The sequence below is a fragment of the Rhincodon typus genome, chromosome 18 (genome assembly GCF_021869965.1).
Source record: "Rhincodon typus isolate 14 chromosome 18, sRhiTyp1.1, whole genome shotgun sequence".
Classification (NCBI taxonomy): domain Eukaryota; kingdom Metazoa; phylum Chordata; class Chondrichthyes; order Orectolobiformes; family Rhincodontidae; genus Rhincodon; species Rhincodon typus.
In genome coordinates, this window is record NC_063349.1 from 37,454,401 (window position 1) to 37,482,150 (window position 27,750).

Consider the following 27,750-nt stretch of genomic DNA (forward strand, 5'->3'; position numbering starts at 1 on the left):
GCGGTATTTGTTGATCTGTGGGTGGAGGGGGACAAAGGTGAACCCTTTACTGAGGACTGACCATTCGTCCTCAGTAAGGGATAGTTCAGGGTCCTTTTTTGCGAGCAGAACGTAGATGCTCTGCGAAGCGGTCACCCAGTCCTTTTTCCTTCACAGATGTTGCCAGACCTGCTGAGCTGATCAATAGTCTCCCGTTCCACCTCATTCTGAAGTAACATCAATATCGGGTTCAAAGCTTTCAAAATCTCTCTTTTTTTCCATTCCTCATGAGATTTGGACTACGATACGACTTAGGGGAACTAAACAAAAAGACCTTATAGTTTCGGATCTAACCATAGCTCGCCGCTTACACACTTTGCTCGCAGGTTCAGTTCAAGTGCTCCCTGTGACCGAGGGTAGACTGTATGTAAAATTGTTTAATATTCGAGATAGTGAAGGTCGGTAAATATGTTTGGGGTAGCACCCGTGTGCTTTCACTTTCAGCTCCAACCTGACGAAGTTTAACAGAACTCGGAGACATCAAGAACTGCAGATGCTGGAGTCAGAGATAACACAGCGTGGAGCTGGAGGAACACAGCAGGACAGGCAGCATCAGCCTCAGAACTTAAGAAACAAGGGTCTCGATCCTAAACGTCAACTTTCTAGCTCCTCTGATGCTGCCTGACCTGCTGTGTCCCCCGCACAGTGTGTTGTCTTTAACAGAACTCGCTGGGGATCACTGTGACGTTCGCTTCCCCTTGTTGCCGCTGGAGGCGTTTATTCACGCAAACCCGTAAAGGTGACGGCAGCGCTTTGCAAGCCCTGAACCCGGGGGAAGCTCCTCATGAGGGTAAAGTTGGGAGAAAATGCGATTGAGTGCACTGAAAGTGAACGGGTTGTGCTTGGCGAGGCCGTGGAGAGGTGCAGCGGTTGCCCGGTTTGGTAGTGCAGTTTGCAAACATGGCCAGACTCCCCGGGGAGGAAATGTGGAGAGGCTGAGGCTGAGGCTGAGACTGGACTTCAGGACAGCGGTGGTTCACTCACAAGCACTTTTGCAAAACGCTCAGATCCGGCGAGCATTTTACCGTTCCGCCGCTTGCACCGGCGATTTCCGGGCAAGTTATGGAAGTGCGTTTCGCAAATCTGTCGAGGAACCAGAAGAGTTTTGGAGCGAATGTGCCCAAGAGATCTCGTGGTTCAAACCATGGCAAAAGACCCTGGATTTTTCAAATCCACCTTTTGTGCGCTGGTAGGTTAAGTTTCTATACTGTACTTCATCAGGATAATACTTCCAGAACACGTGACAAATTGGAGTCAATCCATGAAATTCGGTAGATTTGATGAATTTTATCTCCCACAGGAATGATTCGGAAAGGGTAAGAAGGACTCAGACAAGTGACCAATTACATGTTTATATATCTTTGACACCTAAATTTTTATACTTAGAAATGCAAGATCCGTTAATAGTTTGTTTCCTAACGCCTTTACGCACATTCCTCTGCATTTTTATTTATTTTACTAAGTGCAGGTCTCACTTTTTAAACCTGTTAGTGATTATCCATTCTCCAATACTTCGGGCAGAACATTCCATGCCTAAACAAATCTCTGCTTTAAACAAATCTTCTAGCATTTTGTTTCATTCTTGTAACGGTAGTTGACCTGACTGATTTGATTTTGTCAGTTACACATTCTTGTCTCAGAAACTAAACCGTGAGCACATTGAACGGAGAAAGTTCATTGGCTCACATTTTGTTGTGCTCTTGTTCACTGACGCCACTCCATATACAACTGGAATCTGTCCAAGTGTTGAATAATAAAGCTGAAAATTCAAAGTGGCTGACACTGGTTCAACGCTTTTTCAGAGGATGGGCTGTTAAGCATTCCCAGTTCTTCACTCAATGGAAATCAGTTGAATTAATGACAGTTTCCACTTATATGCTATTATTTTCCCTGTAAAAAAGCCTTGAAAACATTGTACCTTGTTGAATGAGGTGTGTGTGTTTAATTAGAGCTTCATAATTACAGTTGAACACTCCCCTTGACCTTAAAAGGCTAATTTTATATTTTGTGATGTCAGATTTTGTTACTATAACATAAATCTAATGCTTTATGTTGATACTTTAGCTTCTAACTTGATCCAATCCTCATAATTTACTTTGCCATTTGAAAATTGTGAAATACTTGCTGGTTTGCTGAATGTAGGCGCCATATGTGACTACTTAAATTGAGCAGCATCATTTCTCTTAACTTGGTGCTACCTGCCCTCAAACAAGGGGAGAACAAAGAAATTTGTGGGCAGCTGCCTTCACTGTCAACCTTTCTTCACTCCTGAGTGCAAAATCTGTATCATTGGATTAGTTATAGATTCTTTGTTTGTTCATGGATAACTGTGTAAGTTTAGTGCTGACAGATGCCAGTGAGTGCGGACTTTCTTGCAGATATGTGCACTTTCCAGATCCAACTTCAATCAGCAGTGCCTTCAGATGTGCAGGCTTACTTGCTTGACCACGAACCCATCAATCTGGCTGCTGGGAAGCAGACGTCATCATGTTTTAAAGATTTTATTGTTAAATTTGACAATATAGCTGCATTAGTTGAATTTATGAGTTTCCTGACAGCTGTGACCACCTTCTTACCCCACCTGTTGGTCTCCTCACTACAATTATGTCCAATTCGGAATGCACGGTTGCGCCCTGTCTGCTCATTGTATAATCAGATACTGTGTCCAGCAGGTTTATGTGATGTATCATGTGTGGATGAAGAAAATTGCCATGTTATTTCCTTCAACGTTCTAGTTGGCTTCTTATTTTCAGCCTACACCACTGGCTCACAGTGGTAGAAAAAAAAAGGAGCCAATTGTGTACGTCTTTCCCTGTTAATATACAGCTTCTTCAATAGCAACCGCTCAGCTGTGCTCCCTTTTGGTGACACATGTCCGACTGACGAAAACCTCAGAGAAATTCAGAGGAGGTTTGGCCTCCAAATGCAGAAGCCCTCTGTCATGTGAGCATGCACTGGCACTTATGGAGTTTGGTTCATGAATGGCCAAGTATGTTATGACAGATTTTGTCATAGCATTCAGGCATACCCCAACATTTTGTCATAATATTCAAGGCTATGGGTCTAGGATTGAAAAGTGAGACCAGTGTAGATTTAGTGTATTTTTGGCAGTACAGACTCAATGGGCCAAAGGGCCTTTCAGTACTATGTGATTCTATGATTGTATGAAATAGACCTACTGTCTTGTGGATAGCTCAACAAGTTGAAGGCTAAGAGAGTAGAGTCTGACAAAAAAAATCTACAATATAACCCAAAGATGAACTGATGTCTAAATATGTTATCTTTCCAGCACATCCTATGCCAAATGATATGCATTTCTTTGGACTTAACTGGTGAGGTTGAGATGGGACCTTGATGTTTGAGTAACCTAGTATCTTCAGAGATTTGCCCATGCTTGAGAATGTAGTCCACTCTTGCTGCACAGTATTAGCACAGCACAGAAGACAACAGTTACAGGCACAATGGGCTATTTCTGACCATGGGAGGGACTATCATGTCTCACTCGTCAACCATGATGAGGGTCAGGTGCTGACCCTCCATAATTCATCGCCTTCAGTGGGTGCTAGGAGCCTAGAGTCTTAGACAAAAGGATGGATTCCGTTGCTCCAGATGTACAAAAGAAAGAAGGTGCTCACTCTGAGATTCAAGCTGAAAGATCAAGACTGTTTAGATGGGATTGACAGATGACAGCTGCTCAGTACTACGCACAGGACAGCTATGATCATCATGGAATTTGATAGGCTGAACAGAGACATAGCTTCCTTATGAGAGACCAGGCTCTCCAATTAGGGACCATTGAAAGTAAAAACATTATTCATTCATCTGACAGGTTTCAGAGGAAGACTGTGAGGACAATGCAGTTTTTGCTGTCAGGAACTTTATTATTTAACTATTATTTAACTTTCTATTAATGATAGAATCCCCCACAAATGGTTCAGAATGTGTTCCCTCCAGTTGCCTTTTTCAAACAGGGTCTGTTAACCACATAAGTAGCTATGCCCCAATATTTCGCTGCATGACACAGGCAAAAATCAGCCCCGACATGATTAATGCTATCAACAGAATCCTAAAGTCAGAACATCTTCACCTACAGGGGATTTCAAGACAACAATAGGTGCGGACCATGAATCGTGGCCATTCTACCTCAGACTTCATGGCTTGGAAAAGATAGATGAAAATGGACATAGTCTACAGGACCTTTGCTGCTACCATGAGCTTTGTGGAGCTAACATCTCCTTTCAGAACAACCTAAACCACACAGTGTCCTGCAGAAACTCAAGATCAGGGCATCAGCGATAGCTAAATCTGATCTTCAACAGATATGACTCTGAACAATATTCTTGATGAACTACTGCAAGACTGACTTTTATATAGATCACTCCCTGATATGGCATGCAAATCCTTGAAGCTTTTTCATTCACAATAGAAATGCAATGCCGTCTATAGAGATTAAAACCAACAGTCCCTTGATTCAATTGTGTTTAGCACTGTGTTCAGTTTTGGTCACCTTGCTATATGAAGGATGTTATTAAATTGGAAAGAGTGCAGAAGAAATTTACAAGGATATTGCCAGGACTCAAGGGACTGTGAGTTATAGGGAGAGGTTGGACAAGCTGGGATGTTTTTCTTTTAGAGTGTAGGAGACTGAAGGGGTATCTTATAGAAGTGTATAAGATCATGAGAGGCATGGATAGGGTGAATGCACTCAGTCTTTTTCCCAGGGTTGGGGAATTGAGGACTAGGGTGTAAGATGGGAAAGAATACATGGGAAACTGAGGGGCAACTTTTTTACACTGAGAGTAGTACGCATATGGAATGAGCTGCCAGCGGAAGTGGTTGAGGTGGGTACATTAACAAGATTTAAAAGGCATTTGGACAAATACATGGATAGGAAAGGTTTAGAAGGATATGGGCCAAGTGCAGGAAAGTGGGCTTAGCATGGATGGATGTTTTGCTCAGCATGGATCAGTTTGGGCCAAAGGGCCTGACTGTCCTATAGGACTCTATGACATGAGCAGGGGGAGGGTTCGCTGAAGCTGGTCATTGTGATCTCCTTTTTTCAGTGACAACATGATGGGTATGTTTAGAAAAAATGGGCCAACGTCAGAATACAGGATTGTGTTCTGGCCCTGTCACTCTTCGGCACATTCTTTGCTTTATCGCTGTCATCTGTCTAATGTACCAGAACTGACAGAAAACTGTTCAGCCTTGCTCATCTGATATCCAAGGCAAAGGTGAGCCAAGTCGTCATCAGAGAGTTGGTCTATGCTGATGATTCACACTAGCATTTCCTACCAAAATATCTTTCAGTAACAAATATACAGACTCTCCCATTGCCTGGAAAGAGTTTGGTTTCAGGAAGACAACGTCAATATATGTTGCTTTATTACCGTCTATCAGCATTGGCAAGTGATGCTGGAGCTAGTTGTTAGAGTCACACATCAAGACTCCACATTTACCAGCAATCTGTCACTTGATGCTAAAATCAACATAACAGTTGCGACTTTTGCAATTTCTGTGACCAAGCTGTGGGAGAGAGTGTGGAACAACAGGAACGAGACAGATAACACCAAACTCTGAGTCTATTAAGCCTGCATCCTCAGCGTACTGTGACAGTGGTGAGACAAAGAGAACATACGTTAGGTAGGGAAAAAAGGGTTGAAAACGTTTCACCTTTGCTGTCTTGAATATACCTCTAGAAGACCAAATGAATAGTAACAGGAGAAGCCCTTCGAGCCTTCTTCACCATTCAGTAGTATCATGGCTGGTCCAACATGTCTTAGATGCATCTCCCTACATTTGAGGTGTGTGTTAATTCCATCAACATATACTCATTGTGATGTTTGTGATGCTTGGTAACATTCGTTATGTGGATGATAGGCCATAAACCAAATCCTTCTGTAAGGTGAACTGGCCACTGGCTCACAGCCTTCTGGGCATCCATACCTTCACTAACAAGGACATTTTAAAAGCAAAAATTCTTTCATGAGATTTGGGTCTCGATGTCTGGGTACCAGCATTTATTGTTTACATCTCCGTATTATTGACAAAGATGGTAGTGAGCTGCCAGTGTTGTCTTACTATTGTAGGCACACCCACGTGCTGTTAGGAAGGGAGTTCCAGAAATTTGACCCAGTGCTAGAGAATGAATAGTGGTATTGATATAAGTCAGGATACTGTGTGGCATGAAACACAACTTGTATGTGGTGATGGTGAGACCGTGCATTAGCTACCCTTGACCTTTGGGTTTTTGATGAGGGTACAGAAAAGTTGCCCCTTACCTAAAATGACATCCTTAATGGTCTTGTCACATGACTAAAATTTTTATACTCTTGAACAAATGTTTAATTGTACATTTTCTGCATTCCCACTACAGTCTGATTTTAAAATCTGGTCTGCTGTTAATTTCAGTCTGTTAAGAATCTGACTTGCTAATGTCACAGTCTGACAATGTTTTTCCAAACCTTGGAGCATCTCTTCTCCTGGAGTGGTGTTTCATTACTTGTGAAAATCAGACAATAGCACCTACCGAGGAGAGGTGTGGCTCTGTTATGCTTTGGCAAGTGTATCCACCAGGGCTACAAAGAGTTCGATGTGGGATTTCCTCCATTAACTTTGGCTGTGATCTCTCCCACCAAATGAAATGCATGTGTCTCTGGTCCTGCCAGCAGCATGGACTGAGGTCTTGAGCATGGCTGTTGTGGTGGTGCTAACTGCCTGAATACCCTGCTGCTTATCCTTATTTCTCACTGTGGGATGATATATGGAGGTGGATGGCTCCAATAAGCTCTCTTGTTTTAGTCGCCCAATTTGTTCCTTCACATGGGACTGGGATTTGAGGATTTACTGAGTGCATTTTTCCCTTGCCTGATTTTGGGGGTGCTCTGATTCATGAATCTCTTTCTCCCAATCCCAGACTAACCTCCTTTACCACCCAGTCTTCTGTGTGAATGTTTTTTGCAAGATTGAAATTGTCGCAGGCTTTTCTTGCTGTCTAAGTGCCATGGGAGACGAGCATTCAGGTCCAATTTACTCCATTTTGTGGTGTCAGTGCGGTCTGATCTAGGTTACCAGAGGCTCCTATGAACTCTGTCCACAGGTGCCTGGCAAATGCAGTTGGGTGGTGCTCTCTCTTTTCATGCCTACAATTATTTGATCCCTCAATGGGGTCTCCCCTATTGTATCCTATAGCGTCTAGGATTGCCGTTTTCGTGGCCTGAGCTCCCTTCCTTCCCATATTCTGAGGACTGGGTAAGGCAGAATAAATCTTGGGGTTCAGGCACCTTAACACTAATTTTATCTCCTCAATGTCGTTGAGCCCGTGAAGAACTCTTTGCTATATTAGGGTCAGCTGTGGGCTCAAATATAGGGATCTTTTTCCCTATCTCCACCAATTGTGCCACCATAAATGGCATTGTATAAGTAATTGAATTATTGTTCTGACTGAACTGATGAGTTGTGGTCAGTGAGTTCATCAGAGCAGGGTAAGATCCTTGGGCTGCCAAAGGATCTGCTCCCCCTGGAAAGGGCGGTTGGGTCCCCCATTTTTGCTGCTCTCAGCATATATACTGGCTTGTTTTTCCATTTTCTTCCAGTCTATCCCATCATTGCTAATACCATCTGATTCTATTGTCTCTAATGCCCATGTCGTTGCTTTTTGCACTGAAAGTTGGAACTTTAACTTTCAGTCTCATGCTGGCATTTCAAATAATCTGCGATGTCGGCTCTGTTTTCTTTGCCTACCTGGTGCAGGACTCTGAGCACAAGCTGTAGGTTTTTGCATTTCTTGGTCGGCTTGTCCACAGCTTTTTGGGCTGTGTCTCATTCACTGGCCCTGTGCGGTGCCTCCTGATACGCTCTATCTCACTGGATCTGAAACTGTACTAAGCATACCACTGCCCCTGCTTTGACTCTTACTTTCTCCATAGCCTGCTTCACTTCCTCCAGTCCCTTACTTAGCTTCACCTTCTCCTGTTCCCTACCTTGCAGCTGCTCCAGGCAGCTGGCTATCATTATGGGCTTGCTGAGGCTTAAACCTTGCTTCCCTTTAGCTTTCTGCGCTGCTTCCCAGCATTTCTGTCCCATGGGTTCTGGATCCAATATTTGCTCACAGCAATGGTTGACCCACCTGGGCTGCTGCTTATAGGTACTTTCTTATTACCTGCTCTCACTCTGGCATTGCATCTATCTCCTTTGTTTCCTTTCAACTTACTGCTCCCTCTCCTTTTCTCCAGTTTCCAAGGCCCCTACATTTCACTTCTCTGGGTCTCTGACCCTTTTCATTGTCTCTTGACTCATGGGTCCCTGACCTTGCTCCAGATTCTCTGTATCCTTGTGGGTTTCAGACCCCAATATCTGATTTCCTGCTACCTCATGGGTCCCCTGACCTTGTGTTAGGGCTCCTTGTCTCTGATTTCTGTAGGTCGCTGACCTTGCACTAGCCAGTGCTAGATTTCCTTTCCTGTGGGTCCCGACCCAAAACTAACTCTGCCTGTTTGTCCTCTTCATGTTACAAGCACTTGGTGTATTGCCCACTTACTGGTCAGAAACCTTCACCCTCTTTCACCCACTTGAATCCTAGCTGTCACGTGTGGCAGCTGCCCTCTTATTGCAGGGTCAGGCTGAATGTCCGAGAGGACAAGGTTGGTGGGGTTCAACATCGGAAATTATACAAACACTTATAAGTAAAGCCCACCCAGGAATGCCAATGTTGTCTGTACTTCGGACTCTTCGACCAGTTTATGTATTAAAACACTTTACCCAAGCGCTCTTGTCAGTGAGGCAGCCAAAGGGACACAGAATTCGGTTTGTGGTTCAACTCAATTTTATTAACAAAATATTCCTTATTAAAAACACAGTGTTAGCATTTCCCAAATTCCTACAATATTTACTCACTACCTAGCTCTATCAGTTTAAGAAAGGACATTACCTGCAATGATCCACGTGTTTGAGCTGGGGGGGCCGTTGGAATCTTTCTTCTCTGATGTAGGGCTGGCTCTCTTCTACAAAAGTGGGGTTTTGCAGGGGTCAGGGCAGACCCCTCTCTTGTTGCTTGCTTGCACACTCTCTCTTTCCCCCCCAGGTGGTTGGAGCTTTGCTGCTGGGCCAAATTGAGTCTTTGCTGTGAGTCCTCACTGAGTGGCTGGCTTCCAGATGTGTGTCCTTATGCCCCTCCCCTCCCTGTTGACCTTCCTGGAATGTTCTGTGGCCTTTGGCCAATGGGGTCATGAGCTGGTTCAAAGCATCCAATAGGCCTGCACCAACACTCTTCACTGTATTTTTTATTACTATTAATTGGCAATAAAATCATTTGTTCACTCATTCATCAATGGTGGCTCTGTTTTTAGCTCTGTAAGCCTTATGCACTGGAATTCTGTCTGTAAACCTGACTGTTTCTGCACGTCCTGGTCTGTGTATGGGACTGCCCTTAGGATCTACTCCATTGACCAAACCTTTGGCCACTATCTTTTCTTTTCTGCTTTAACTCAGCACCATTAGTTCCTTGACCTTCGGTGGAGATTCTTGGAACTATTTTCCATGTCAAAGGTGTGTTATCGCAGTTCATTTCTTTTTAATGTGTCATCTTTCTGTATCAATGTTTTGATTCACTGGCCCAGTAAATCAGCAGCTGGTGCAAGTTATGGTGCCATCGCAGGGTATCTCTGAATGGTTCATGTTTAGAAATTCCCAGATGTTGGCTATCTGCCTGGTCATTAAGGTGGCACACCTCTCTTTTTTTCCCAACTTATCTCGTTTTCCTGTTTACTTGAAGGAGAAAACTACACAAAATAATTGAAAGTCAGAAAAGTGAATACAAAGCTGTGACCTATGAGTCCTTGTGAGAAGAGGGCAATGGAGTTCTTGGACATTATAAGGAGGTTAAAGTTGTAAGCCTCCTCCAAGCTCACAGTTAGTGTCCTATAAATTTGTTTATTATTTCCTCAATGACTCGCATACTCTCTCCACGCACAAGATGAGATGACAGCAATTCAATATAACACACTGAGATTCTTGGCACATGCAGTCATGTTTTAAGAGATGTCATCCTACACGCAGTATAAAATACTCAATATGTATAAACATATAAAGTCTTATGCTTGAAGCGGAAGTGGTAACACATCTCAGTGCAATGCCTCAATGCAATAAAGCTATACTAAATTCCTTATGTCATCCACTCCGGCAGTCTCTGAAATAGGCACTGGTCATGTCAGTGAGTTTCAGGAAGCAACTGTGTTGGTGAAGCATAAATGAAATTTCCTGGTCAAATGACAAGCTTAGTGGCACCTTTCGCATGCTTTCCTTGCTGCCTAAGTGCCATGGGAGACCAGCACTGCACCAGGGATCTCCAATCTAAAAACACACTTGCCAGCATAATCTTTTCTGTGGAGTGATATGAGATATGTCCAGCATATGTATCAAGACTCAAGATGCAATCTTGGAGTGTGCAAGGAGGAATTCGCACCTCTCGTGTGTGTGGTGCTCCATGACTGCCAGGCTGACTACAGTTCATTAGGGAGACTTGCTGGGTTAAAGTGCAGGTAGAGGCTCAACAGACCTTGGGATGCTGGTTATGGTAGTATGTCTTGTCCAAATTCATTATGTTGGGATACTTGATAATGCAAAGCTTAAACAATCTTACAACTGTCCAGTGGTCTTTTATGTAGATCACTATGGGAGTGGGAGTGTCCAGTAGCAGGTGATTAACGGGAGCTGTCAGGGGTGAAGAAGATGTCTCACAGGGTATATGTCACCATTGTAACTTGCATTCATTCCTCGCAAACAATGACAGATGTGGCCCTAAATATAAAAACACATACATTTATTGTAGCATTTCACTGACAAGATTATGAATTAACATCTCTCAAGCATTTATAATATGCAATTTATGAGACAGCTGAACAAAATCCTGTGTTTCTGCTGTATGTTTCAGGTTTGTTGATGGTGAACTAAATGTATGCTATAATGCATTAGATCGCCATGTTGAAAATGGATTGGGAGATCAAATTGCCATCATTCATGACAGTCCTGTTACTGACACCAAAGAGATGATTACCTACAAGGAAGCCCTGGAACAGGTAATACAGAATTCTTACTAAGCGTAATTTATTATACATTGATGCTATAGTCATTGTCTTCTGAAGTTCACCTCAAAGTTCCTCCAAGACAGACCTCATACTAATACAACGCCAAAGAAGGTAGTTGACCACTTCTGCCATTCTGTAAACAGTTTAAAGATCCTGAGATGAACATATCACTTTTAGTCTTTGGTACTACTTTGGAAAGAGAATGTTAGGATACAAAACCATATAGATGTAATCACTTGATATGAAGGAGTGTTGGCCTTGCTGAGATGAGCTACTTTTGAAAAAGATAATCTAGTCCCTTAAATTGCTTTAATTGTTTGTGCTCCCTCTGTCACTGTCTCATTTGAAAGGGTATTGATGAGAATGGTAGCTTGTTTATTGTCTCTAGAAATCATTCTATGCTCTGCTGAGTTTGCCTTGAATATTTCTCCCAGCTTCTTGCCACATATCTCCCCTTGCGATTGTAATAATTCTTTCAAATTATTTCGATTTCCCTCTGGAAGGTAACTCGATAATTTATCCCAATTATTGAGAACTTCCTCTTTGTCCAATTTAATTTGAAGAATGTCCAATTCAGAATCATTTAAACTTGGTTCTTCACTGTGCTGTAACCAGCAACGCATTATTCTTTCACTTTCCATCGCTTCTAAATTCCTTTTGACTGTATTCACCTGTCACACTCTGTGAGATTTCTTTCTATCTGGCATTCTTATCAAATAATTTACCTCACTCAATTTCCTCACAATTTGATAAGGCCCACTAAACCTTGCCTTTAAAGGGTCCTCAAATGTATGGAACAGGTATTAAGGGTGCTGGTTTTATCACGGCCTGAGGTTTTCCTATTACCTGACATGGATAACATGTTTGGCAAAATTCGACAACATCCCTATATAGCCCAGGCCATAAAAACAGTTTTTGCATTTTGGTTTGAGGTTTGCTTACTCCTAAATGACCACTTACTAGTAATTCATGTGCCACTCACAACAACTCCTTTCTGTAACCCACTGGTAAAACAACTTGATGAACTTCCGCCCATTTTTCATCCAGCTGAATATGTGGTGGTCTCCATTTCCTCATCAAAACTTTAAGATTTTAACATTATATCATAGAATCTCTACAGTGTGGAAACAGGCCCTTCGGCCCAACGAGTTCACACCAACCCTCAGAGCAACCCACCCAGCCCCATCCCCCTATAACCCACCTAATCTACACATTCCTGGACACTATGGGCAATTTAGCATGGCCAATCCATCTAGCCTGCACATCTTTGGACTGTGGGAGGAAACCGAAGCACCCGGAGGAAACCCACGCAGACACGGGGACAATGTGCAAACTCCACACAGACAGTCGCCCGAGGGGGAATTGAACTCTGGTCCCTGGCGCTGTGAGGCAGGAGTGCTAACCACTGAGCCACCGTGCTGCCCAAATCTGGGATACACTCAGATTCTTCTGTGTAGGCCTTTTTGATATAGCCTCTTTAGTTTTTCATCTTTTTGTTGTAATTCAACCAGCTTCTCTGAACTAAAAATATCCACTTTGTCCTCCACCCGTTCTTGTTTGTCCCCCAATCATTTGATCAAACATAGTTTCTGATAAGGAAGTTGAAGTTCAATTATCTTTGCTTCTTGATTTCTCCTCCTGTTTCCACCTGTGGCTTTGTGACATTGTTGCCTCACAGTCAGGGAAAAATCCCAGGATATACTTCCTGTAACACCTCAGTTGTCTGACCTTCCACTGACTTTTCAACCACAGTAGGCATCAGTCCCACATATGATCCAGCGATATCGTTACCAAATATAAGCTGTATTTTCGGAACTGAGAACGTTTCTATTATTCCTACAACCACTTACTACTTTTCACCAGACTTTCCAACTTCATCTTATACAATGGAATATGACTGTTGTCACCATAAATTCCACATATTACCACTTTTTCTGGCAGTACCCCTTCTGAATTACATATCTGCTCATCTCTCACTATCAAAGATTGACTTGCTCCCCTATCTCTTAAAATTTAAATTTCTTTGCCCACTCCTCCTGGCACGCATGAGTAAACCTTACCCACACAAGTAAATTCTTTAAAAATACATCTGGCACTTTTTTTCTCAACCAACCTTCGATTCGATTGTGTATTCTTTTGCAGCTTTTTAGCTTCCACTGTGCTTTCCTTTACCACTTCAACAAGACTCACTGGCTTATCCTGTTTAGCCCTCATCCATCTTTCCAGTGTTTCTACTATACTACCAACATTGTGACTTCATGTGGCCAACTTTATTACAGTTAAAACACTAGCATTTTTACTTCTTTTTCCTTTTTACCCTGTGGTAAAGTTTCTTTACTAACTTCAATCAGATCTCCTTTTCCTTTACCCCCAACGATTTTTTTAAACCCAATTTCTATCTGTCACAGATTAAAATTGATGTCGGAAGCCAAACTTTGATTTATGAACCAACTCATAATCATCAACCATTTCAGCTGCTAATCTCGCAGTTTTAACTCTCTGCTCTTCCACATGAGTTCTCACGATGTGAGGAAGTGAATTTTTGAACTCCTTCGAAATAATTGTCTCTCTAAGAGTATCATGTCCCTGATCTATTTTTAATGTCCTTATCCACCTGTTAAAGGTACTTTTCTTTGATCCTTTCAAACTCAATGTACGTTTGACCAGGTTCCCTCCTAAGTTTCCTGAAACGTTGTCTGTAGGCTTCTGGTACTAGCTCATAAGCACTTAAAATGGCTTTTTTCACTTCCTCATATTCCCCACATATCTCCTCTGATAGTGATGCAATTATCTTACTAGCTCTACCTACCAGCTTTGTTGGGATCAACAATACCCACATGGTCACTGGCCATATCTTTTGTTTAGCCACTTTCTCAAAGGAAATGAAAAAGGCTTCTACATCTTTCTCATCAAACTTTGGCAAAACTTGGAGATATTTAAACAGATCCCCACCAGGGTTTTGGCCACAATGGTTTTGCTCTTCTTCACTATCCTCATCACAACTCCTTCCTTTCACCTCTATGTCCGCCATTTTAAGTCAACTCTGAGTTTTCAGTTCCAATTTCTGACGTTCAGAATGCTCTTTTTCTCCCTTTCTTCTCTCTCTTTCTGTCTTTCTTCTGCCAGGGCTATTCTTTCTTTCTGATTTTTCTCTTTTGCCTGTATTTCTTTTACGCTTGCCATTGCCTCTGATTCCAGCAGTTTCATTGGAAATGGCTAAAATTTAATTGCGAAAGATTCCGACAGAATTCCTGGCAATCATAAATGTTGAGCTATTGCTGCAATTACTTACTGTTTTTGCACAGACAAAGGCAACCCCAACTCCAGCTTGTCTGCCAATTCCAAAAACTTTGCCTTGCTCGTTGTTTAAAACACTCAAAGTGACTTCTTTCACTCCCAGGAAATTCTTAGTGACTGAAAGAGCCATTACTACACAAAGCACACGCTGTTTAAACCAACTGAATACAACACCTGAAAACAGAACACCAACACTTACCTCTCACTGTCTTTGAGTCCAATAATCCTAAACCCAAACTAGAATTAGAAATTTAGATCCTGATAAAAGCCCCCAATTAGTTTTGGACCAGACCAGACCTTTTCAAAATATATTAAAAAGATAGCCTAGACGCCAAATTTTTCTCATTTTTAAAGGCAAATGTAAGGTGCTGTCTTCCGGATGCATTCAATTTAAACTAACAGACTTGAAGCAAAACACACTTTATTCTTAATCTATAGGTCAAATACAAACAAAATAAAGAAGAATTGGAATGAATTAACACTATTGGAAAACTTAACAGAATAATTGATTATTTATCTGCTTAACAACAACTTTTCCAATATGGTAGCATCCCAGGAACACACCCTTGGTAAATTTGCCCACATTGTCTCACATGCAATTCTCCAGTCTAGGAGAAAAGAACATCAAGAGAAAACTCTGTGTATGTGTGTGTGAGAGAGAGAGAGAGACAGAGCGAGAACTCCAGCGTTTTGCTGTAGCAGAGAGAGATATATAGCAGCTTCCAACAGCTGCTGAAAGTTAACTAAAATCCTGGTTCTGTGGGAACTTGATCCCAACCATTCATGCTGCTTCTATTGTCTCAACTTTTTTAAAAAAACCCGAGGCCACATAAGCTGTTTACTTTATTTGTTTGGAACAAACCACCCTTCACCTCCGTCTCAACCTTCATAGGGAAAAAAAAAAGGACAAAATACACCTTTTAAAGCCATAGTGTCGTCACATGGATCATGTCAATCCTTTCCTGTACTTTATCCTGCCCTCTTGCTGCTGTCTCCTGCCTTGCAGCCTCTACTGCTCCTTGACACAAACACTATTACCTACACTTCGGCTTGTAGCCTTTCCTGCTCATTAGCCCACAAGAACCTTCAATGTGGTCTCTTTTTCACTTTCTGACCTTATTGCTAATCCTTGCTTTCATCAAGTTTCTTCCTCCCTGACTGTCTGCCCGTCACCTCCCTCTCCTCTACCCTCAGTGAGGGCTCTGGAAAAGAGCCGTGATAGGCAGGAAGGGCAGCATTGACTTGCGCAGTCCACAAAACTTATACATTATTTGGTACACACTCGTGTCTATACTTTACAATTCCAAAGTGGTACCTGACCCCTCTAAATAATTCTGACATATTTAGACTTTCTATTCAAATTTGAAAATCCAACATTTCTTGTTTCAGAAACTTTGATTAAAAATGCTCCTGAATAAAGGCACTTGCAGTTTCTATGATACACAGCTGTGTGAAATGCATCTTGTTCTCATACTTCCCTTCCCAGTGAAAGTAGTGAGTGTTGGAAATGGGAACAGGACATTCAGATTTGGGGCTGTAGCACCATATTGGCTATGACACACAAAGCCCTTCCTTTTTTGGTGAACATTTGAGCTCATTTCTCCAAATCGGCACTAGAGCAAAGCCATTTATTATCTGTACTATTAATTAATTTATTTTGCAATAAATCCATCATGCATGCAGATAAAGTACTTTTTCTGTTTTTATCCCTAATGTCACCTGAGTCACAATGCCCTCTGCCCATTATTGGCCCATTTTACTTTGTTTATTTGAACCATTTGACACCTTTGGCTGAAGATGGCTGCAAATGCTTCTTTCATAGTATCTTTTGCACTGAACTACTGGGCTGTTCCATTATTGGGGATATGGTTATTTGTGGATGCTCCTCCTCTAATTATTTATATAATTCATCAATACTCATGCTGCAGAACTTAGAAAAGATCCGCCCTCAGATCTGATTTACTGATTGTGGGATTACATAATTCTGTGTATTGCATGCTAATCATCATGTATGGTTGTTCTGCTATGTTAGCACATTGCTTATAGATATGCCTGGGACTGCTCTTGATGTACTCTGTTGATATCCACATTTCATGACCTTGGTAGGATGGGGGAATAATTCAGTCATGAGATTACAGGTTGAGGTTGAATGCAATTCTGCTGCTGCTGGTGGCTCATACAGTACCTCATGGAAGCCCAGCTTTGAGTTGCTAGATTTTTTCAAAATCTGCCTATTTAGTATGATGGAGGGTATTCTCAGTGTGAAGTTAGGACTTTGTCTCCACAAGAATTGTGTAGTGGTCACATCCACAAATTTGATCATGGACAGATGCATCTGTGACAGGTAGAGATTGATGAGGACAATAGGTACGTTTTGCAAGCCACAGACCCAGTTGAGCATCCTAGTCCTTCAGGGTTCAGCTAACTGAGTCCATGGTAGTGCTGCTGAACTACTCTTGGTGTTGGAGTCCCCCACCCAGAGTACATTGTGTACTTGCCTCACTTGGTGCTTCTTTTGATTAATGTTCAACATATTGGATTATTGATACAACAGTTGATGTGGAGGAAAGAGAGTCATAGGTGGTAATCAGCGAAAGGTTTCCGTATTGATGTTGAATTTGATGTCATGAGATTTCATAGGGCCCAGAGTCTATGCTGAGGACTACCAGGTGAACTCTGCCCTGACTGGTACTGCTGTCCTACTACCTCTGGGACTGTCCTGTTTTTGAATAGGACATATCCAGGGATCGAGTTAGTATCTGGGACATTGTCTGTAAATTTATGATTTTGTGAGTAAGGCTGTCAAGCTCTTATATGGGGATGTTCTGGGCCATGAGACTGCTCTCCCAAATTTTGTACAAGTGACCATGTGTTAGTAAGCATGAATTTACTGGGTTGATAAGGCTGAGTGGCCATTGTTATTTCCATTTTCCTGGGTTTATACTAGGTAGTGGAACCGCAAACAGAGCAGCTGGCAGTCACGCAGTGGCACAGTTTTGTTGTGCTTAGTTTTGTGGATGTTAATGATACCAGCGAGGAGGGAAAGTTGAGGCAACATATTACCTGGGAACAAGATAAGATAAATTCCTAGCTTTTGAGTCCAAACAAGGTAATGACCATTTTTTTGTCATTCATTGTAAGAAGATTGGGGCAGCACGGTGGCCCACTGGTGAGCACTGCTGCCTCACAGCACCGGGGACCCGGGTTCAATTCCATCCCCAAGTGACTGTCTGTGTGGAGTCTGCACATTCTCCCTGTGTCTGCATGGGTTTCCTCTGGGTGCTCCGGTTTCCTCCCACAGTCCAAAGATGTGCAGGCTAAGTGGATTAGCCATGGGAAAATGCAGAATTACAGGGATAGGGTAGGGGGTGGGATGCTGTTTGTAGGGTCGGTGTCAACTTGATGGTCCAAATGGCCTGTTTCCACACTGTAGGGATTCCACAAAGGATTCTGAGCATTCTCTCAAAGAACTGGTTTGCTATTTGCTGTAAAATGATTTACATAGCTTATTTATTGCCTGTTCAGACACATGAAGGACTGACCTGCTGTGACGTACCCAGTTGCAGTGGAATGTTCTGTAAACATGTTTTCTTGGTTAATGACTGCTGTGAACATATTACCTGAGGTGTTCCTAGACCTAAAGGTGTTGCTGCCTCAATTATTTGCCTCGTCTGATTTTGCAGCATTATGAGGACAGCCAAATTATTTGCTTTCTTCCATCTTTGTTGGTTTTGACTTACACTGGGATAGTGATTACTAAGAGTTTAGAAAGTATGTCTTAACCGCCAATGGTTTACATAAAGAGGCATACGCTGAAGAAAAGATGATTCCAAAAGGGAAAAAAAACTGGACTTCAGTATTTAGTAAAGTTATACCAACTTTGCTTGAAGAGAAACTTCTGAACAGGTCAGACATATTTTTCTATCATAGACTCATTCTACAATGGACATTATGCAGAGAATGGGTTAAGGAAATCGGTGACAATGTAATTTAGGACCTGATTTTCATTTAAGTCTGTTTTGTGAATGTCTGTGGTTCAAGCCTGACTTAGTGCCACCTTAAAGTAATGCAGCTGAAAACTAACTATCGCATGAATTGCATTCGTGCTGGAAACTCGCTTTTCCGATTTGGGTCTGTTACTGGTGAGGATTGTAAATTACCAACATGGCATTATCAACAGTCCAGAACCAAGGGTACCCCAAACTCTGTCATTAGGTTGCAGCAGGCAAAGGACTTTATGAGATGAGACAGAGACTGTCCATAGGAAACTGGAAAAATCTGCTAATGGGTTAAACAACTGAAGAACATTGGAAGATGTTTAAATAGTCATTTAAATGAATGCAAAAACACTTTATACTCTTGAGCAGAGGGGAAAAAAAGATTCCACGGAAGAAAACACAGCGATGGATGACTAAAGAGAAAACAGATAACACAAGACTAAAAGGAAGGGTTTACAAAAATGCAAAAACCTGCCCAGATCCTGCTGAATACAAACATGAACAAAGCATTAAAAATAGAAGCAAAAAAAAAAAGTACTTATAAAAGATACTGAAAGGGCTTATGAAAGGAAACTTGCTAGGGCTATCAAAATTAATAAGAAAAAAGTTTTAGTTACATAAAGGGAAAGGATGTGGTCAGGAGCAATGTTGGCCCACTAAAGATTGAAAGTGGGTTATTGTCAAATATATGGGGAAGTGGCAGATATGTTGAATAATTACTTTGCCACAGTAATTACAGTAGAAAAAAGGATAGCTTGCTGGAAGTCCTGAAGAAATTAATAGTGGATCAGGAACAAGGACAAAGATATATATTTTCCTTTTGTTTTTGAAAGGATATAATTTGAATATTTGCCAAAATTGCTGTGTTTGGACATAGAAATGTAATGAGATGTTATGCCTTTGCAAATAAATCAAGCACAATTGTTCAATTTCTTATGCTAAAACTGGAATATATAGCGAGTGTTAATTTGATTGGCACTACTATTTTATAGAGTAAGAATGAACATTTAATGGTATTTTCTTACAACAATGTAACTGCCATTTTTCACTGAAGGTAATTGTTGGTATTGTATATTGTTTTGAAATATTGTAGGTTTCACGATTGGCTGCTGTCCTGGTACAACATGGAGTCAAGAAGGGTGATCGCATTGCTATTTATATGCCAATGATTCCACAAGCGATATACACAATGTTGGCTTGTGCTAGAATTGGAGCAATACACAGTTTGATATTTGGTGGCTTTGCATCAAGGGAGCTGTCTACTCGTATTAACCATGCAAAGGTAAAATTAAGAAGAACCAATAAAAATACAATGTGGAAAATCATATTAATCCAAAATGAATTCCAATATAAGCAAATTGTGGATTCAAATATGGGATCTAGGACAGCTGCTATGCTATAACATTATTCTCTAGACTAATAAAAAGATAATCCTTTGTGAATTGTAAAAGTAAGAGATTCAATAGATTAGGTATCATCAATTTCTGTATCATAGTGCCTTTCTTCAGTACAATGTGCATAATTTTAATCCCTTGTTCAGTTCTTTAACCACCTCGTATGGCCCTTTGTGCTTTCCTAACTATGATCTCATCATTCATGGCCATGTCTGTATTTGCTTTGGCCTCAAGCTCTAGATTCTATCTCTTTTATTGTCGACCTCAATTTCCTCATTTAATGTTCTCTATAAAACATACTTCTTTGTTCAAACTTTCATGTGACCTAATGTTTCCTTAAATGGGTTGATGTCATAATTTTTGTTTTTATAATATGCTTGTGATATGTCCTGTAATGCTTCATTATTTAAAGATGCTATATAAATATAATGAAACAAAGAACTGGAAATGCTGGAGGTCCGAAATAAAAACAGAAATTGCGAGGATCTGATAAAGAGTGATCAGACTTGAAATGTTAACTCTGCTATCTTCCCACAGATGCCACCAGACCTGCTGAGATACATCAGCAGTTTCTGTTTTTGTTTTTTACGAATATAACTTATTATCAATGCATGGTGAAAACTATAACTGTTTAGAGTGCAACATTTTGTTTGTGTTATGTGACGGGTCTAAACCAGGGCAAAAGCTTTGGGAAAGGCTGTAGCCTTTAGATAATGTTAACAGTTCTACTTGAGTGTACTGAAAGCATCAGATTGTTTCCAAAGGTTAGTAGCGTTAAAATCAGTCTCCATCTATTCTGTCCTATCTTGATTAAAGTTTCAAAATTCTGTGGTTCACAAATGTTGATTATAATGGAAAAGTGTGAAAATTTCTTCTGTGCCTCTCTCTTGACAGATTTCTCTCCACCTCTCGTGTTGGTATTAATTCTTTGTATATCATTCCGTTCAGTGGTTCCTTTCCTAAGTATTCTTTACTATTTTTATAAAAGGCTGCCACTATTCGACCACATGACACATCACAGTCAGGCCTATCCGTATTGCATTTTCTCCCTTTATTTACATGCTTCTTTCCTCACTACTTTCTACAAAGAATGAAAAGTCTAGGTAGATTCCAGAGTGAAATCCCTTGGAATGTTGGAATATTAGTCTCCAAGATCAATTTGTATATGTTACATGAGGCCTGATAAACTAAAACATGAAATCAGATATATTAGTATGGAACAACATTGTAACTGTTTTGCTTTTTAATGATATTTTGAAGTTAAGATTGGGGAATACATTTCCCTGCAGTCTATTATTTTTGTTTTTCAGTGTACATTCCACAGTGATGTCATAAATAATAATCAGTTTAAAATTTATAAATCACCAGAGATTTTAGAAAAGATTTCAAAAGCAATGAATTTTTAACTATCCACTCTCTCATGTGCAACTCATTGTCTCTCTTGCTTGTGTTCCTAGTTTTGTTGTCGTTTCCTATCTTGCAGAAAGAATAAATAATGTAATTCACTAAATTAATTAAAGTAGAAGACTTTTCGTACAGTACAAAATTAACTAAATTAATCTCTTGAATGACTAATAAATGCTTGTTGCAGCGAATGGCAGATTCAGTACAATAACAGGATAATTGTAAAACTTCCAAAACAATTTTTCAGTGTATCAGCTATCTACTTCTAATCCGTTTATTTCTGTTGATTTATCATGCTATGCCATCAACCAGGGAGATCATCGTTGTATGTTAACTATATCACCACTTTTGACTCATTAGCTGTGTTTTCCATGGCAAAATAAAAATAAAAGTTTATCATTTCTTGAATGACACATTCATTTATTTTCTTCTACTCTAGCCAAAACTGATTGTGACATCATCATTTGGTATTGAGCCAGGGAGAAGAGTAGAATATATACCCTTGCTGGAAAAAGCGTTGAAAAGTGCTCAGTACAAGCCAGATAAAGTCATAATTTACAATCGACCTAACATGGTGAGTGCCAAATCAAACGAGTGGCATTTTGACATAAGACTCACATCTTTGACTGAGCCTTTGGTTATCCCTGTTATAATAACTTTATCCTCAGCATCCATGTTTTTGCTAACACTTCTGTGAAGTGTCTAGGGCTAGTTTCTGTGTTAATTAAAATGCAAGCTGTTATTGTGACTGTCATGTTAATATTGATGCACTTGGTTCTGAAGCTGATTGTTGAATAGAAAATGGGAGTGGAAACTCTCACGAGTTATTCCTCCAAAATCATAAAAATGCAGACTTTGTTTTCATTCTTTTGTGGGAAGTGAATGTAGTTTGCAAGGCCAGCATTTATTGCCCATCCTGAAATGACCTTGAACTGCGTGGAATGTTAAACTATTTCAGGCAATCTGGGTAAGGATGGCAGATTACCCTCCCTAAAGGGAATTAGTGAATCAGATGGATTTTTAGAAATGTCACTGATAAAGTTTGATATTTTAGATTTATTGGTTAAATTTAAGTTCCACCATCAGCAGCGGTGGTGGGACTTGAACCCTTGTCCCCAGAGCTTTAGCCTGGACCTCTGGGTTTACCCGTACACTGATACTACCACTGTGTCACCATCTCCCCTATTTGTTTTTCCACCTGAGATCACCTAACTACAGACACCTCGGACTTCAAACATGACATTTTCCTGGTGTGTATGGCACAGCTACATATTGAACCATTGGGCAACTTTGCAATGAACATTTTTGATTTGACACTGTTCATTATGAGATGCTTGCCGAACCATAATGAGGTAGGAGTTATTTAGTACAGAGTACTTTCACCTCTATGACCTAGATTGGAGTTCACCTGAACATGGGATGACGGCGGATGTGAGTGATGGGGAGGGTGAGGGCAGTGCTGAGCACTGCAGAGAGAACACGTTTCTGTTAATCTCTGAGGCTACGTAGTTACAAATGAATTAAATTATGCAGTCTTGATCTAACATGAGTGGATGTTAATTCACAGCACAAACTGGCTGTGCTTGTACAAAAATTGATATTAGATACATTGTGTGAAATGCTTTGAAAGGTTGTGATGGCATGATAAAGCATTATATAATTACATTTTTATTGTTTATATTGACAGACTCACTTGAGGGATTTCTTGCGTGTATGGGAAGTGGAATATTTAACTGGTGCAATATTCTGAGGTTGGAGCTGGGTAGTTTAGATATTTATCTAATTGACGATGAGCCTATAATTCTATTTCTTATAATCCTATTTACCAATTTCAGTTCACTGATGAATCTAAATAAAATTGAACAAGCATTATTTTATATTTTTTTTTAAAAGGTTTTTGTCTGCATAATTTCAAACATAATGCAAATGATCATGATCATGATCATGTCAATTACATCAACTGCGGGATTCAAATACATCTATATTGTTATTTTTTTATATGGAAGGGGAGAGGTCAGAAGCATTTGCTTGACTTCATTAAAAAGAATTGTTAAAATTTGACAGAATAAAAAAGTGTTCATGATAATTATACATTAAGCATTGTATTTCTGGTTGTGTATCTTTGAAATGATATTTTAGGAGAGAGTTCATTTGACATCCGGCCAGGAATTAGATTGGGATGGAGAGGTTTCTGCTGCTCAACCTCATGACTGTGTCCCTGTGACTTCAAACCATCCTTTGTATATTCTGTATACATCAGGGACAACAGGGTTACCAAAGGTAAGAAACTGAACACTCCTGTCTTGACTTGGGTTTGGATAGTGAACATTTGAACAATATAGGCTTGTAGTTACAGTGGGTGGAATTTAATGTGGGTCCTGCCCTGGAGAGAACTACACCTCGCCTCTTCTGTTGCCCATTTGCCAACTCACATCATGTCTTATCCACTGCTCACCCCTAAGCTTGCTGACGTGCTTTGGCTCCTGGTTGCGCAATGCCTGGATTTTAAATTCATTTAATGTTTTTGAATCCCTCCCTACTTTTTTAAACCTCCTCCAGGCATGCACCCCTAGGGTATTTATGCTCTCCAAGTCTGACCATCAGTGGCTGTAACTTCTGCAGTCTTGGTCCGAAGCTCGCGAATTCCTTGCTTCAAATGTCTCTATCTACCTTTCTTTCCTTGGGAATCACCTTAAATTCTATTACTTTGACTAAGCCACTGGCCTTCTACTCTAACTTCTCCCAACCCGTGCCAGATGGCCAATGCCACATTATTTGGTAATATTCCTTGGCGGCAAGACAAGCTTGTTCAACACTGACTGAAATCTCTACCCAATGAGCTTTATATATGTGTACAGGCACGCTATTCCAGCAGGGATAAATTGCTAACCAGAGCAAAAGCCTTTTTTTTTTATTCTTTAGCCTAGGGATGTTCATATCATTTGCAATATACAGGCAGCACCCCCAGTTGGATCAAAATGCATACCAAACGAAGTTGATTGTCAAAATATTTTTTTTTAGGGAGTTGTGCGTACTTCTGGTGACTATACAGTCATGCTAAACTGGACAATGTCAAAAGTGTACGGTATCAAGCCTGGTGAGGTAAAGCTTACCATTTGTGACAGATTTTCATGAAAACTTCTTTTTGCAGTGTTTCTGTGTAATAATCTTTGTTTTGCATTTTCCAGGTGTGGTGGGCAGCTTCCGATCTAGGCTGGGTAGTGGGCCATTCCTATATTTGCTATGGACCACTCCTTCATGGCAATACAACCGTTTTGTATGAGGTGGGTGAAAGATTATTGAGTACTTTTCCATAGAACAGATTGTAAGCATAAGCAAATTAAGCAAGTCACTGACAAAAAGTGCCATTTGAGGTCTGGAATAATGAACATATAAGACTTGGGTTTGTGCTAGGTTAACCTGCCTTAGTTAACTGTCATGAGGAGATCACAAATAGCGTGAGTGCTGATAATTAGGGAAGTAGACGATTAGTCAAAGTTTACACTTCTGATACTTGGCTAGTGAATCTCATTAATATTAGATGAATATGGGATCAGATGGGGCCCCTCTTGTGGGTCTGTGGTAGTATCACTACCCTGGGCTGGGAGGCCCAGGTTCAAGTCCCAGCTGCTCCAGAGGTGTGTAATAACAACTCTGAACAGGTTGATTTGAAAAATAGGCACAGGGTCAGGTTTGAATTCTTAAGGTGCAATGGTATCTGCATAGTATAAGTACCTCTGAGCCAGGAGACCAGAGTGTGTAATAAGACTTCTGAACAGAATGATTAATAATGTCTTCAGGGTAAGGTATAGCTTTGATGCATCAATAGTTGACAAGTCTGCTGATGGCCACTGTCTAGAATCTCATGTGAAGGATGGCTAATTGCATGAGGTACCAGGAAGCACTCAAAGCTCAAAAATTTAGAGTCATTTTCAACTTTTCAGCAATGAGAGAACTTGACAGAAAAAAGAAAAGGATGAAGATGCCTTAACATCTCCTAGAATTCACTGTTGGCAGCAGAGAGTTTATAAACAAACTAAAACCTACTGCAGCTCCCAGCGCTTGGTAGATTTTGTTCCTTTATGGTGCCCAGGGAATGTGTAGGGTACAACAGTTCCTCTATACAATGATAAAAACAGAAAATATTGTAAGTTGGGAGACAAGAGTTAATGCTACAGGTTGTGACATTTTATCAGAACATTGTCCCATTAATTCTGTATCTACTCCTACCCAGTCTGACCTTGTCTCCTGTACTCCTAATGAACCTCATTGGAAGCTCAAGGAACAGCACCTGAGCTTCTACTTTGGCATTTTACAGGATTCCAGACTCATCATTGAATCCAACAATTCTATGTCATAAACAATGCCTCTTTAAATTTTGTTTTGGACAGTAGCTGATCGTATCCTGCTGTTGTGTTTTAAACACCCTCTAGACCTCTGTATTGTCCCAGTTCTGTGATCATTTACCTTGTGTCACAATCCAACTTTGAAGTTTGGAGGCAGTAGGGTCCTGAGGGAATGGTTCCCCATCTAAGGTTGAGAGTAGGATACAATTCCTGAGACAATTGTGTTAAGACATGAGAGAAGAAATCCTAAGGCAGGGTAGATGCCCTGAGGCAGCTGCAGCGTAGTGGGAGTCCTTGATGCATTTGAAAACGCAGCAATTAAAATCGTAACAGGTCAGCTATGTTAGGAATGCAGTAGGAAACACTGTTCCATCACTGTAATTGTGCCTATTGGGAGTGCAGGATTTAAATCTGTTCTTGAAGTATAATAAATTGAAAATGTATCCCAGGTTGATTCTGGCTTTTGAATAAATATTTTCATATAATAAAAACACAAAATACTGAATACATTAAGTTGGTCAGTAACATTGTAGACAGGGAATAGGTTAATTTTTCAGGTCAGTGATCTTTTATCAGAAACGGGAGATGTTGCAGATGGACAACTATAAGTAGGAACAGAGCTGAAGGAAAGGGAAAAGTAGAAAACAAAATGATCGATGGCCATGTGGATGTTAGGAAATGATTAAACGATTGACAAGGTAGTTATGTAACTCGAGGTAAAATTATTTGAGAGATTAGAGGGAAAAAAAAGACATATCCAAGGCCCAGATGGATGAATGATTAGAGCAGAACTGGATGGAAGAACTGAAAAACTGGCAAAGGAAACATGGTTTCTGTTGCCCAGGATTACGTTGGAAGTGAAGGGCAGTTGGCAATGGGGGTGAAGAATAACCCATTGTCTGGGCACCGATTCGAGGTCCTCAATAGAAGATAAAGAAAACTTATCTTGATACCACCAGCTATCTGAGAGAAAATAGCTGCAAATGAATTATAAAGTTGTTAAATTCAATGTTCGCTTTGGATTCCTACCAAAAATTAGTTTAGAGCAAGCCAATCTTGGAGGCTTCCTCCATTTTAAATAAAACATGATACTTAGCAAGTAAACAGCATCACAAATATTAGTGTTGCTGATTCTGAGATTCCTGGTGACCTATCTCCCAGCTCCTAATGTTCAGGTACCACCCTCCCCCAGACCTTCCTCCTCTATGACTATCAATTGACTTCATGCCTCTGATTGTGATTCTACTCTCACCCTGCCCCACAAACACACACACATGCACAACCACGGATATACACACATCTCTGAAAGTGGGATTCAAATTCAGGTCAACTGTCCACTTATCCATGGCAGTCGCAGTGACTCATGCTTCTATGTGCTGAACCCTTCACTCCTCCCATAGCTCATGACCAATATCTGGAGCTCCTTGAGAGGATTGGAGGGTGAGAATGTGAATTCCAAACTCCTAGCACCCTCTCTATTAAAATTGAAATTTTGATTATTGCTAAACCTTTTGGTCTGTTACTTCCAATAGGAAATCTTAATGGCCTAATTTGAAACTTCCAATGTAACATAATTGTCTTATTTGATGAGGATTACAGCTCTTAGATTTACCTGAGTAAATAAATGATTCTGAAGTTGCCAAATGCACCAGATAGAGGGAGTCATTTATTTTGCAGAACACTGGCAATGTATTTTCATAGAGTAAGTCTTTTATGATGATTTATTATGTCAGTTTATTAACTGAGAATGAAAGTCAAATTACTTCTGTGGAACAGACTAATGATCTAATAAATAATTAAAAATTACTTACACTTTGCCCTTTATTATTTCAATGCAATGTAAACAATGTTGGGCATATCAGTGTTGAGATAATATCCATCCAACCTTTTATGTTGAGTTCAAAATAACTGCTGTAACTTAGAATGTTGCTTATTCAAAGCCTATATGAATATTAATGAATAATTTTGTAAAATGGAGGTAAGTTTTAAACAAATTTGCTACAAGATTTAGGGGACGGTGGCTCAATGGTTAGCCCTGCTGCCTTACAGCACCAGGGACCTAGGTTCAGTTCCAGCTGTGGGAGACTATCTGTGTGGAGTTTGCAAATTCTTCCCATGTCTGCGTGGGTTTCCGCCAAGTGCTCCAGTTTCCTCCCATAGTCCAAAGATGTGCAAGTTAGGTGGACTG

General features: G+C 40.6%; 1 protein-coding gene across 2 annotated transcripts in view; it reads left to right on the top strand.

Moving 5' to 3' along the window:
* The first annotated feature begins 752 nt into the window (after positions 1 to 752).
* Positions 753 to 27,750, top strand: part of acss3 (acyl-CoA synthetase short chain family member 3) — a 58,292-nt gene continuing 31,294 nt past the window's right edge. Inside the window, exons 1-7 of one of the 2 annotated variants that reach the window (XM_048608061.1) lie at positions 753 to 1,228; positions 10,970 to 11,114; positions 19,512 to 19,700; positions 21,656 to 21,790; positions 23,356 to 23,496; positions 24,238 to 24,318; positions 24,405 to 24,500. In XM_048608061.1, the coding sequence (XP_048464018.1) occupies positions 846 to 1,228; positions 10,970 to 11,114; positions 19,512 to 19,700; positions 21,656 to 21,790; positions 23,356 to 23,496; positions 24,238 to 24,318; positions 24,405 to 24,500 (1,170 nt within the window). In that variant the 5' untranslated portion in view covers positions 753 to 845. The remainder of the gene's footprint in view (positions 1,229 to 10,969; positions 11,115 to 19,511; positions 19,701 to 21,655; positions 21,791 to 23,355; positions 23,497 to 24,237; positions 24,319 to 24,404; positions 24,501 to 27,750) is intronic. The other variant, XM_020517903.2, reaches the window with a different exon arrangement.